Source organism: Strix uralensis, chromosome 15 (genome assembly GCF_047716275.1).
Source record: "Strix uralensis isolate ZFMK-TIS-50842 chromosome 15, bStrUra1, whole genome shotgun sequence".
NCBI classification, from domain to species: Eukaryota; Metazoa; Chordata; class Aves; order Strigiformes; family Strigidae; genus Strix; species Strix uralensis.
The window spans coordinates 7,310,035-7,324,424 of record NC_133986.1 but is presented as its reverse complement, the minus strand read 5'-3'; the positions used below and the strand labels follow the sequence as shown (position 1 = coordinate 7,324,424).

Genomic DNA, 14,390 nt, shown 5'->3' with positions numbered 1-14,390 from the left:
CTCCGTTCGGCGGTAGGAGCGAAGCGCCGTGTGCCAGCCCTGCCCGGCCGCCGCTCCACCGCCGGGCACCGGCACAGCCTGCGGGGCGCGGCACCAGCCGGCGCCGGGCTGCGGAGGGGCGGGGGGGCAGGCCGGGCTTTGGGGGGCGGGGGGGGGGGGGTGGCAGGCCGGGCTTGGAGGAAGGGGCGGGGGGGGTGGGGGGGGCAGCGGCAGCTCGCTATGCCGCGTGACATCACTCCTGGAGCTCAAATCCCCCCCCGGAGCTCCCTTCCCTACTCGGTCTGTCGGTCTGTCTGCTCCGGCGGAGGCAGGACCCTCCCGCAGCAGCTCCCCGGGCGAGGCGAGGCTCCGGAGCCGCGGGGGAAGAGACGGGCAGAGGGGGAAAGAGTCGGTGTGAAGAGGGTAGCGACGAACGGAACACAACAGAGGAGCCCCAGTATGAGATTCATCTCTGCTTATTACTTGCTGCCTCTCTTTCCTGCACTGGTCTTCAGCGCTAGGTGAGTACCGAGGGCGATATTGCTGAGAGTTCTCCTGTTCTGTTTGCTTTTTGAGATTCAGTGCTCTCAAGAGAAATAATACAGATTTCAGCTTTTACTGGGGTAGGAAGTTTAGAGCAGATATCTTCTCTGATTCTTATCTCTCCCCCTCCCCCTCCCGATCTTCTGAAAGATACTGAGTCTTCCCCTGGTGTTTCTAGGCTTTTTTAATGCTGTAAAAGAGCTACTCCTGTATAAGTTGACCCACAGCTTGTGTGATGTAACAAGACAGTAACAAATACAAGCTTCGTATATACAGCAGTAAAACCAGATAGACTCTGTTTCGTTGGAAAGCCAAACAGCTGAAATGGAGAACATGGGAACGTTTTCCCTTATAGAGTGCAGAAAATATAAACACTTCAACAATCTCATCTCAGTTTAGGTTTCTATATCTGAACACAGACTAGGGTTTACCTTCTCTTACTGTGGAACGCAGGTGAGATCTTGCAGTGTTATCTCAATGCCAGAAATCGTGTTAAAAAGTTGCTGCAATCTAGCAGCATTCCTTTCTCTACAAGTATAATAAATCACTGAGGGAAATATGAACAAAATCTATTGCAGCTTTAAAATAAAACCTGTTCTGACCATGTAGAGTTCTGATAAAATAATGTGTACTGCTCAGTTGCTCAGAGATAGTGTGTTCTCCATGCTATAGACATAACATGTTCAGCGAAGAAAAGATGAAGCTGAGATACTCTATCCCATTGTCTTGATGTACACAGATGGAAAGTTAATGCTGGATACAGAGCACATCTGTTAAAATGACGCTGCTCTCTGCTCAGGTCTCTTAACTTCCAGTTCCTTACCAGAAAATCAAGGCCAGATTTTGACTGGTATTTCTCAGCTCTGTTAGAAGTTTATTGGCTACTTGGTAGCAAGTCCATAAAGTGTGTTATCAGTGGATATAAGCATGTACATTTATCTGGGAAATGTGTCTTTTCCCTTATTCCTGGTTTCTAACTGTAAAATCAGCACTGAAGCAGCTTTTTGCAGAAGCGCTGCATGTTTTAAGCTTCAGTTGTTCACTGAAACTTAAAAAAAAAAAAAAGAAAATAAAAGAATCAAGCGTGTGCCTGCTAAGTACTAAGTCAGGTAGAGCAGAAGTGCATACTGTCCATACTCAAAGACCGGCAAATAATACCTGTGAAAATCTCTTGAGTGGGAAGAGAATGGAACACAGGGAGAAACTGGGAATATCAAAATGCTTCAATTACTTCACTCCTTTGGAGGGGGTGGTTGGTGAGGGAGGGGTACTTTTTTTTGATAACTCTTCTGATGTGGGGATTCTACAGTGCCAGTCCAGACAAACCACTCTGATGCTGGTTGAAATCTAACACTTGGAGGACAATTGTAGTATCTTGTGATTCAGTAGTGATCTCTTCTGATTTAATGAGTGGTCTAAGGCAGCATTCACTAGCAGTCAAGTGTGAAACTTCTTGTCAATTTGGATTAATAACTTTACACTCATTTAAGAGTGATACATTCTTTGCTAAATTAGGCTAGAAATAAAGAGGGGAGGAAGCATCAAGTCAGCTTTCACAGATGCAGGTTTGTATCTTGCATGAGCTTCTGCAGATTAAACCATAGTGAAAAGAGACGTGGAAAACTGTTTTAAATTTTCATGGTTTTTTTGTGAAGTCTTACAAACTACTTGAACATTCAGGGGACTAAACAGAGACAAGGTATGTAGTGTAAAGCCCTAAAAGCAGGTCCTCATCTTCTTGAGAAAATAATACCTGTATGAGAAATGAACTGTAGCTCATTCTTGACAATTGTAAAAGGAAGAAAAAAAAGTCCCTCCCTGCTGTTTAAAAAATAGCTGAAAAGAATATGAAGAAGTTGAAGTTGGGATGTGGATACTGGTTATGAGCAGTATGACTCTGAGGAATGGATGTACTTTAATAAGAGTGTAATTTTGTGGCACATGATGGGTTATGTTCTTATGTAATAGAGGGATGAAAATGATCAATGTCAGAGAAATTCCAGTTAAAATTCCACCCAAGTACAGTATGTGTTGCAAAGTGAAGTTTTGCTTTTGATACCAGCTTGGTCATCCTGTTTAAAAGGAGACTGAAACTCTACTGTAGAGTTGGAGATTTATGGAAGTCCTGGACTATTCTGTTCAGCAGTTGCTTTCAGTCACTTGATGTTTAACTGGCTGTGTAGAACACGAATAATTTTTCAACAGCACATGATGGAAGTTTAAGAAATGATACAGCACTATCGACATGCCATCTACTGGAAAGAGATTATGCTTTAATCTCCTTCAGCAGCAGGCAATTCTGTCTGTGGCAGTTAGTATTTCTTGTGAACATAGAGTTATTTCATTGGTTGGACCCAAAGAGAGTAGGTTTGCAGGACTATTTGTGTTCTCAGAAAACAGGGTCTAATATCCTGCTGTGTGAAATTGCTTAGCTAAGGTAAAGGAAGCAGTGACTTTGCAGGGCAGAAAGTTTTCCATCATGAGGATTTCGTTTTTTTAAAGTTTGTACAGAAGCACAGTATCTCCATTTCATACATCGGTGCTGAAGTCAGTGAGGCAGTACTTGCTGAAGAGGTGGACAGCTGCTGCTTTTTGTTCCTTGTCATGTGGTGATGCCATTCTCTTTGCATGTGACTTGGTGATAGTTTTAGAAGACCTCGGTGTGTCCTCAAGCTTAATTGTAAACAAATATGAATTGATGAGCTCAACTTTAACACATCATACCCAGCATGCCATCTTTTCTTATTTCATAGTATTGTTAAAGAGGAAGATACACAGCTGTCACTTTTAAGATAGCATTTGTTATTAACTTTTGATTTTCAGAACTGTATACAGCTAACTAATATGCATGAACCAAATGCCTATCAAATTACAGAAAGTTCATGTTTTTGAAATGAATTATATTTTCTGTATTACCTAAACTCAGTTTTGTTTCAGCTTTGAGACACAGTGGTGACTCTTAATCATATTTCCAGTTGGTTGTAGTGCCAAAGAGGTAACAAGATTGAAGTGTATTTGTCCAGTTAATTACGTATGTTTTGATGGGATAAATAAAAATTACTGTTCTAAAATCAGCCTTATAAAAAGTGAAGGGAAACGTTTTTGAAGGTGAACTTAACTTGGTAAAACTAGTCTGAGGTTTGTGTTTTCCTGTCCACTTTTATATTTCGTTGGACATCTTGGTTTTGGTAGATCTGATGTGATGGTTGTGTACGTGTGACTTTTTTCATACTATGCCGAAGACAGCATAGTTTTTTACTACTACTTCAGAAATGAGCACACTGTACTGAGTTCTCAGTGCACATAGGGTATAACGGGCACAGGGTCTGATTCTGCAGCCACCTGTGTGGTTTTGTGGCCCCAGACACCTAAACATTCTCACTGGAAAGCTATTTGTAGAAGGGAACGCTTGCATCAAGTCAGTCATTGCGGTCAGTAACTAAGAGCTGTAATACAGATTATCTTGTCTAACGAGACTTCCCTACTTTTAGCTAAAAGGACAGTTTTCTGAATATTGCTTGAACCTTACTATTGAGAGGCTGGATACTTTAATGTTTGATCTCCAAGAAATTTCTTTTGTCCAAAGGACAAAAATCTGACTTCTTAAAAGAAGCCTCGTGTGAAGCAAAGCTTTCCTGTTGTTCTACGACAGCAAATTCCTTTTTGTCCACACATGAAATATGACAAAGATGCAAGACTTTGAATAATTTGATTGAAGTAGAATGTTTTATAGCTGAGAACAGGGCCATAAACCCAACAAGATGCACTTTAATAACAATAATAATATTACTACTACAGCAACTCATGAAATGGATGTGCAAACAACAGGGCTGTAAAAGGCACAACTTGTATTATTTTAATGGCAGAGAAATGGCTGGTGGTCATTTTCTCTAAAATTGCAGTTCACTTGGCAGTCCTACTAGGCTGATGTTACAAAGCAATCTGTAATAGATTGGCTTCAGAAGAATGCCACCTCTGTAGTGTGTAGCAGGATAAAACTTGTGTGCTTGTTTCTGGTAGGTGGATGTTGCTTAATGAAGGTATGGGTGTTGATCTGGTGTATGTCTAGTGTTGGAAGTGATAGAAATATAGTGAATTCACTTAGTAAACATGAGAACCTAACTTAAATGCTTTCTTTTTCCCTGGACGTATTTTCAAGGTTGACTATTTTCTTTATGTTTTTTGGTTTTGGTAATTAATTTTTAAGGAATATGAAAATACTGTCTTTCCCTCCTCTCAGATAAAGGTGTATGAAGGACTCAGTTTGAGACTTGAGGAACAATAAAGGGGATGTTATTATACTGGGGTGGGTGAGGAGAATGTTAAAAATAATTTTTTCTAGTTCTTAAGCTCTTTCCCATCTTATAAACAGTGTTTGGGCTATAATCAGATGTTGAAACTAACTTTTTCCATTTAGACTGATACAAGAGTAGAGGCAACCCTGTTCCTTTCTAGATTTTGAGGTGGAAGAACAAAGCTCGCTGTGTGCTGATGCCCTGGGCTGTAGCCACACCATTGTTACACGCTCCAGCTGGTAGCCAAAGGCAATCCTCACTTTTGAGATCCTAGGCTGATGTCCAGCAGCGTCCTTCCTTTTCCCCGTGATTGAAGGTGAACTCTGCAGAGTGGTAGTAGGCTACTTCTTTAGCAGAAAAGATGATGCATTTTTACTGTAGGTTTGATGGATAAGAGAGACTGTCTTAATATTTTGCTTTCTGAATTCTTTCAGAAACGTAGGGGCATTAACTCTATCACTTGTCTCATGCTCAGAATTCCTTTCACACTTTTGCTGTCTGAGTTTTCTGGGCTGTGAAAGCTTTCTGATTTCTATCAATGTGGATGATGATGCATATTTGGTTAATGGCTTGTAAGAACTTACGTTTGAGGTACAGAAGTGACATTTAGCATATTGCTAGCGACCTTACTATACCTGAAGAACCATCTTCTTTGTTGTGATCTGTTTTTAAACATAATGGGACAAATTTGCCCGTGGTACAACTCCATTATTTCAAGGAATGTGTTTAGCTTGATGGCTTTATTTTGATGACTTACAAGCAAGTGCCTAATACAGCAAGCTAGAAGCTGCTTGGTGAAACAAAGCCTCTTCCTTCTTCTGGGAGAAAAGTTTTGAGCTCTAGTGACATATTTAAAAAGAACAAAAACCAAAAAACCAATAAACAAGATCCCCCAGAAACAAACAAAAAAACCCCAACCCCAAAACAAAACAGCCAAACCCCCTAACAAACCAACCAACCAACAAAACCAAACCACTAGATCTCCTCCTGCATGAAGTCCATGGCCTCAGGGGAGCACATGCTGGACTATAAAACTGGCAATGGCAAAATGAGAGACTGTTTTATTGGCACGAGTGCAGTCACCGACCATCCTGCCTCCGGGTACACAGCCCTGTTGAATCTGCAGGCTGCTGTATAGGGCCGAGATTTTCAATGTAGCTTTAAAACAAGGTAGGTGGGGTCCCTCTATCTGGTGTAGAAGAGTGAACAAGAATGTGCTGTAGGTGAACTTCTTCGGCATCAGAATGAGATTGCTTAAAGGTAGTTTGGGAATCCCTGTATTTTAACTGCACTGTAGATAAAAGAGTATGTGTGTGCATAAACACATACATTCTTAATGCTAACCCGATGTAATAGGCTTGCTTCTCCATGTTTGCAGCCCCTCTACAATAGGGCAACCACACGTTTTTTGTATCTATATATCTTGCGCTTGGTGGAGCAGGGGGAGAGAATGTTTTTTGTTCAAAAGTTTTAAATTTTATGGGATTTTCTGCTGTTATGATAAAGCTAATTTTTGGTTAAGAATAATCCCCTTGGAAGTGGTATGCTTGCTATGTTACGTTATTATCTGGGCTGAAACATTTAAAAGTGCTCTACAAATTTAAGCTCACCAACCTAGATTAGAAATCCAGAAAGAAAGTCTTCCTCAGTTTGGCCAAAAAAATTAAAAATAGATTCTTTTGTGTGGTTTTGTCATTTATGTTTCTTTTCTGATTTCTGGAATGTGAAAGGAAGAAGGAGGAAGAAAAAAATGAGGGGAGGGGAAGAAAGGATGCTGCTAAAAACTTTTATAACCTCAAGGAAATAGTTGTTTTAGACTTGATCTAGTCTACACTTAAAATATTTTTCAAGTTCCATGTGATCTCAGGTGAATCTTGAAGATCTCTAGAATTCAGTCTTAATGTAATAGAACAGTTGGAGTTCTGCTTGTTATGTATAATGCATTTCTGCCCAGGAGACTTGATATGGAGTTACTTTTGACATTTTAATGTATTCTTTGTGTTTAGAGAAATTATAATGCTGACGCTTTCCTGTTTCTTTCTAATTTATTAATTTATAGCTAGGGCAGAATATAAGGATATCTTAACCTAAACTTGTAATTCCTCCTTCTGTGAGATTCTGCATTTGATATTATTTTCTATATTTAACAGAAACCTGTTCACAGATAGTAATCCTTATGATGTACCACTGTGTAGACAAATAAATCTCATTTATGCCACTTGTCAAAAACAGTGCTGCTTCTCATTGCTTAGTTTTGCCCAGTGAGTGCGCCAGCTGTCTTGTAAGGGTCAGATCCGTAAATATTGTCTGTATGGAAGACAAGTAATATGTTTGTCAGGAAGAATAAACATCTTTCATACCATCCTTCAATCTTAATATTGTGCAAATGTTTAAGGTGTGTATTGTTGTATTTGCTATTTCAAACAAATCGGAGTGGCAACTACCTTTTAGAAATGCTGAAGAACAAATATGACATTGCATCAAATAGCAGTTTTTGTGTGCTACTACAGATTTTTCTCTCTTTCCTTCTTGTGCTATTACTTACTCATCTTACCCCTTAACACATATCACTCCCATGTTTATTAATCTTTACTTTTACTGTGTATTACCTTAGCAATGCTTTTTGTAGTGTTCCCTCTGAAGTCTCAGCTGTATTTGTTGAGACAAACAGTACTTCGGTGAACCATGAGAGAAATCAATGTGTATGACTTAGCTGAAGAAACAGGTGTCTATGGAATTTCTCAATATCGTACTTGTTGATATTGATTTATAGCTTCTAAGGAAAGGAGTAGAAAAGTGTCAAAAAATTCTGGTGTGCTTTGTCTCCACGTGCTATCTTAAGAAGATAAGTCTAGTATGCTGCCAGCTAGTGTATTTTACCCAAATGGTTATTTTTTCCAGCCATTTACATATTCATATTGTCGCTATTTACGAGTGGTCATACTTGGTTGATTTATGTTCACAGTTTCCTTATAGGAAGTAGCTAGGTTTCCTTTTCAGTTGTCGGTTATGAAAGTGGAAGCTGATTGAAAAACAGATTTACCCCCTGACAGACAAATGGCACCACTTGGAAAACTGAGTGCGTATTTGCTGACTCCCATCTCATTGCAGAATTAACACTCTTCTCTTTTAGTTGGAGGTGGAGGTGCAGCAAAACATCCTTCGAACTTCTCATTACAAATGTCTTCCAGGCCACCACACTTTTACCCAGTGATGTGCGTTATCACTGGCTTTGCTACTATGCTCTTGCTTAGAGAGCATCAAAACACCCTCTATGAAAGGACAGGCGAACGGGGGTTTTTGATGGGGTACAATCTCTGTGATTTCACTATAGTATAATGCTTTAACATATTTTCAGTAGTTGTTATGGGACTTTATAAAACTTGGTCTAGTAGTGGGCGGGGAACGGAAGACAAATTACGTAGGGCTCTGGTAAGCAAAATGTGGTTGTTTACTAGTACTATATAGATGCTGGATCCTCAGTACTTGATACTGCTTTTCAGGTGTTTCTGTGATTTTTGTTGATGTGAATGACTACAGAAGTAGAAGCTATGACTTTGTACCTCAGAATCGCGTGGTGAACCAAGGGACCTAGAGTGACAATAAGCCCAGTAATACACTGTGTCCACCTTACGTACACCATCCTCATTGTGTCTGAATGATTTTGCAGTCCTGTGTTGGTTTCAGGCTAGCCTGTGGCACAAACAAGGAAAAAAATTGAGATTTTACTGAGATGTGGAAGACAAAAAAAAAAAATGTGTGGAAAAATTGAACTGACAAGACTGAAAAGGAGCTGTGCTCTGGGTGGCATTAGATTGTCTGTTGAGGAAGTTTCTTTCTCCTCATGCAGCGTAATGAAATGTGTGCTCAATGTGCAGAGAGAATGTCTCTTGAAAATGGAGAAATAAAATCAATTTTACTACTGCTTCGCTTACAGCTTTTTTGTAAAGAAATATTTTTCAGGATGGGGTGAGTCTCAGCCGGGGTGTAAATCAAACATCTGTCTTTAGTAAGTAGCTGAACCTTTGAGCTGCTTTGCTGAAACCTATCAGTTGATGCTTAATTCTTATTTCCTGTGCCAAAAGATGCACCATAACCATTGTATTCTTATTACTTATTAGTGGCTGGCAGAGTCCGTCAGCTCCGCTGCAGATCTACCCCTCTGTTCTACAGAGAGTACAGAAGTTCCTGGCACGTGCTCCTCTAAAAATAGGCACTGTGGCTTTTTTGTTGGTTTTGTTTTCTTCTTCCTTCCATGAAGGGAGCCAAGGTTTGCCAAGGGACCATACATTTTCAAAAGGCTTAATACCTATAATCTGCAGTGGATTTTCTTTAAGTGAGCTGAACGAATCTAATCTGATGCCTTTTGAGTTTCAAAATGGGAGAACATGTTGGCTGCACAAACCTTGTGAACATCTGAACGTAAATGAGAGCTATATGCTTTGAAAATTAGACTTATTGTCTGCTGATGTGTACGGGGGATACCAAATAGTTGTGATGGTTATCAATTCATCCTGACCTCCTTTAGAAAGCCTAGCCTTGCAGCTTGCTTTTTGTCACTCTCAGTTGAGGGAATAAGGTTATTTGGCAAATGGTAAGGCTTGGGAAATGAATCTGTAACCATGGTGCCTAGATGACAATGGGGCGAGGGGGGGGGTCAAAACCCATGGCAGTGTTGCTGCTTCCCTTCTGTTTCCTTCGTTAAGCATCTCTAACTTTGCAATCAGTACAGCCTGTGCTATTTAAATTGGTGAAAAATCAGTCTCAATACTGCTTTCTGTGAAACCTCTGCCTTCATACATGAATGATGTATGAAAAAAATACACTCCTCAAGTGCATAGATAGTGAATAGAGACTTCTCTGCAGTTGCTTTTTTATTTACTTGTAAAACAGATATCTGCTGTTCAGTATACACAGATGTGCTGTATTTGGCTCAAGAAAGCTTATGAAAGCAGACATTTAATTTAATATTTTTCTTTAACTCATACCTCTCTCTTTGTCCCTGTTTCAAACATCCTAGTTCCTTCCCTAATTTCTACTCAGCTGGAGCTCTTTTGGCTCAAGGGAAGAGTGTTATCTGTTCCTGGAAGCAGAAAGAATTAAATTGCTGTAAAAACTAAAGGGTAAAATCTGCTTTAAAGAAATATTAATTAGTTCTTCAAATGGACTCAGAAAAACTTGCATTTCTATCAGTTTTAATGTGGAAGTATGTGGTATCCCTTGTTTCATATGTACCTAGACTGATGAAATTTAAACAGCTTTTGAAATAGTAAGAAATACAGGACGTGTGTACCAGAACTAAGTGTTTAAGGAATATATGTTCCCTTTGTATGAAATGAATCCCCCATCAGTGGCTTACAAAATGTAATCTGAAAGGTTTAAGCTACTTCCATCAAATAGGTGATGTACAGAAGTTGATACTGCAGTCATGGTTAAATATCACAGCATTCACTCTACTGTAGTGATAGATGTTTCTTCTGCTGCTTAAGATGGATGATTGTCACATGTTAAAATGGTACTTCTATGTGTAATGGAAAACCTTTCCCATTAGCATTTAGTCATTACAGGAACATGAAGCTTTTGTCACACTGGATTAAACCTGTAGAACAACGTGTTGTTGACAAGCGTGGCTGCTACCAGAGGAAGGTGAAAAAACCTTGCAAGAAGCAGTATGGAGTAATTTCATCTGTCTTAAATCTTTCCATGTTCTAGGAAATGAAATAGTCCTTAAGGTAGCTTGAGCCATTCCTGTAGAAGAATATTCAGACAGGTAACAGAATCTTTGTTCTTGTGAACATTTGCAAGGACCCACCTGGAGAAATAAGTAGGTGTGTTTTCAGCAATTCAGTTGTTGGCTAAGCTGGAAACAAACATACGTATCCAAGCAATCCCCCCAACCACCTGATTTGCAGGGAAACTGTTGGGAAGTTTCACTATACAAAGTCAGAAGTGAGAAATTGCCATAGCCATTCTGGGACCTAATAGGATGAGATAAGATATCAAAGGGGGGTGATGCAAAACCAGACCAATTTTGGTATCTGTTAGGAGGAGGTAGATAAAAGGGGACATTATGTGGTGAATGAATAAGTTGGGAGTACAGATACTATTCTAGAGATAACTCTGTTTACCTGTATCTTACCAGAGGCTAGCTACATTAAGGTGCAACTCTTGCTATACAAAGATGAAAAAAAAAATGCTATGCATGTAGTGTGTGGGAAAACATTGGAAGGAAGGAGACTTGTTCTGCCCTGCTTGTTACTGCTTATGACCTGTAAATTATGGTACTGGTGTAGGTTTAATTCTTTAAAATAAATCTTAAAATTATTTAAAAATATGGCTTAAAAGTCTTCGAATACACAAGCAGTTAAAAGCTAGCACTTTTACCTCAATTCTAGGTCAATAGCACACATTCCTTTTGTGCTAGATACCTATGCTTTATATACTTTAAACCTCATAAATGATGTACACCTAATGCTAACTTAAGGGTAAATTTTTCATTGTTCTACAGATAATGCTGTTTTATAGATTGTGTGTGTCTAGAAATCTCCTTAGGGCTCATTACTTACCATACACTAATGAGGATGGAGATAATTCTTACCTGTTTCTCGTTAATTTAATGAGAAGGGGGCAGTGGGAAAGTCATGTCATCTGGAGTAGATGGCAAAACATCATTGTGGGTGCTGATAAAAAGAAACTAAAGACTGCAAAATTGTATCCAATTCCATTAGTGTATTTTTTGAATGTAAAAAGATCTCTTTCGCTCAAGGGAGAATACATAAATATGTATAGTGTATGTGCCTCTGTAAAGGATTTCTAGTTGTAGGCACATAATGAAGTATGAAAAATTGATTTTTGGCTATGTTTTCTCAGTGGCTTGAATAGATGTGTATACTTCTGCTTCCGTAGAATGAAATGCATCAAAACAGCTGAATCTTTTTTCAACAGCTGAGGCATCAAATTTGGGTACACCTTTTGCAGATGAAAATATCAAATTATTTCTGCAGTTAAAACTGGGCTTTAATTTTTTATATCCTGCCACTTTCTTCAAATGTAAGAAATTATACTGGAGGCAAGCATTGTTTCTGGCAAATACATTAATCTGGAATTATTCTGCTAACTTCCAGTTTTTCAGTCTTTTGGTTGGACAGTCTTGTACTTGAGTGTAAAAAAGAGAAAAACTTTCTGTAGATTCCTTGTATTTCAACAGAATAGTATATTTATGTTGATAGTGCCCATTAGTTGATGCCATGATGGCATAGGTCTAACGCTACTGAAAAAGTAACTTGAGAAATTAGTGTTTTGTTAAATGCTTACTCAGCATTCTGTTATCTTGGTGTTTTTTTTCCTAGCTGGGCTGGGTTATCACTGTGATCTCCTGTTGCAGCAGCATCTGACACAGCCTGAGGGCTGTTCCAAACAACTCCCTTACATATGTGAAACTGGGCATTCTTTTTCATACTCTCCTCTTAACTGGCTCTGAAGCTTTTGCAAATTTTGCATAGCAGGTACCCCTCCAAATCTACTTTAGAGAAAGATCTGACTCTTTTCAGGCCTCAAATCCTTTTATGAAATGGCAGCTTTTCATATAACCTCTAAATCCATGCTAAAAATGTTAGTTGCACTTTTGAAAATGGCTAGACTTGTAAAATGGGATTTCAAGCATGATTGGACCAATAGGCAGGATGAGCAGAATCCTACATCTATTTTTGAGTAATAATAAAAAGAAATAAACTGAGGCAAAGGATTAAAAAAAAAAAATGCTTGCACTACTTGGGGTAGCTGGGCTTCAAGGTATCTTTGTATTACCTTTGATAATGAATGAAAATGTCAGTCCATCTAATTTTTACACACACAGATGAAAAGGCATTAAAGTGATCTGTGATCATAGATATGGAACTACATAAATGACAAGGCAATGGTATTATGGGGAAAAACTGTTAATAAAATTTAGGCAATCTGTTCTCCTTTGGGCAGATATCAGTTGCTTTAAACTGGTAACTCTACATTTAATAGATATGCATTTCACTGCTTTCTTGAAAGTTGCTCCTCTTACCATACTGTAATCATACTATAATTACAGAAATACTAGAAATAGTAATCTCCTGTGATTAGTGTTTGTATTTATGCTGGTGTAAAATGGCTGAGAATTTAACACTGTCTTTGAATGGATGTTTTAATGATTATTTTCTTGTTGTGATACTTTTGGCCCATGTTACACCACACTGTTCCTCAAAGGATGATAGTAAAGTAAAGGAAGCTTTCAGTCAACAATTAGGATATATATGTACAGAAACCACCGGGGTTAGAAGATATTGATCTATAAAATTGTATCAAACAACAGTAGTACTAACTTCTGCAGGACAGGTGACTGGAGCAAAGAACAGTGTTCGTTCTTTTACCATCATTACTATGCCTTGTGCCATCGTTTTCAATCGAGGTAATTTGGAATTGACAAAGTAGTCTGTGTTAGGCTTCAAATTTTTATTTGTGTGGAGGAGAAAAGTGGGAAGATTTCTTTTCCTATTTGCTTTTCCTTTATTCTCTTCCTCCAGAAGCCTGTGTGGGAATTAAGATATAAAACTTGATTTAAGTGGAAAAATGGATGAAATCCTGCCTTCATAAAAGCAGCTATGGGTGTTTTTGGACATGGTTAGTGTCACTACTGCTTCATTTGATTTGGATTTTCAGCTTGGCACTAGCCCAAGGATCATTCTTAATATGCTGTTTCTTAAAATACTCAGAAGATCCAGACTTCCATTACAGCTTCATCTGGAGTATTGGAAAAAATGAATGGCATAAATTAATTGGTGGGTTTTGTATATTTCTGGCTAAACTAAACTGAAATTCTCCCTGGTTAAACCTGTATAATGGATGTTTGTTGCTACAACCTAGGATATGTATAAGGAGTGGAGGTTGGTTTTGGAGGTTCGGTTGTCTTCCAGATGTTGAAACAGGAATAATAGAAGAAAATAACTCTTTCAGTACTATACGAAAACATATATTCATAGTAAACATCAAGATGCAATCCTTTAAAGATTGATCTTAAAAAAACAAAACAACAAAACCAAACCAAAAAAACTCCAACAACTCACAAACACTTTAAAAATGAAGTGATTACTTCAGTGGGTATTACAGTGTTAGAAATACATTCTGTCTCACCCTTAATCTTTGTTTGCTTAACAATTGCTTAGACATTTTAAAACTTGAGGCCATGTTCACAAGACCACTGTGTTCACAACTATAAATCTCTTCCCATGTGACCATGGGATACTTCAATGAAATCAATTTCAGAGTAAATAAACTTTCAGCCTTAAGTAAATCCATTTATAGGCTCTCACGCTGCACCACTCCTTTGCCCACTTCTGGTGTGAATTACTGTTTTTGTGATACTGAGTAAAGGACTTCTATATACAGAAAAAATTTTGAGCAGCTAAAGTGCCTGTATTATAGTGTGTGTAAGGCTGAGTTTGATACCTGCTTGCAAAATACTAGTGGAATAATCAATGTAGAACTTGTTCTGTTATAAGAAATAGCAACAGATTTGTAAGTGCATCTTACCAATGAGGGAAGACC

General features: G+C 38.6%; 1 protein-coding gene across 1 annotated transcript in view; it reads left to right on the top strand.

The window, feature by feature from the left end:
- The first annotated feature begins 255 nt into the window (after window positions 1-255).
- The window catches only part of LUZP2 (leucine zipper protein 2), a 197,485-nt gene continuing 183,350 nt past the window's right edge, over window positions 256-14,390 (top strand). The window contains exon 1 of the mRNA XM_074884575.1: window positions 256-500. Within this exon, the coding sequence (XP_074740676.1) occupies window positions 439-500 (62 nt within the window). The 5' untranslated portion in view covers window positions 256-438. The remainder of the gene's footprint in view (window positions 501-14,390) is intronic.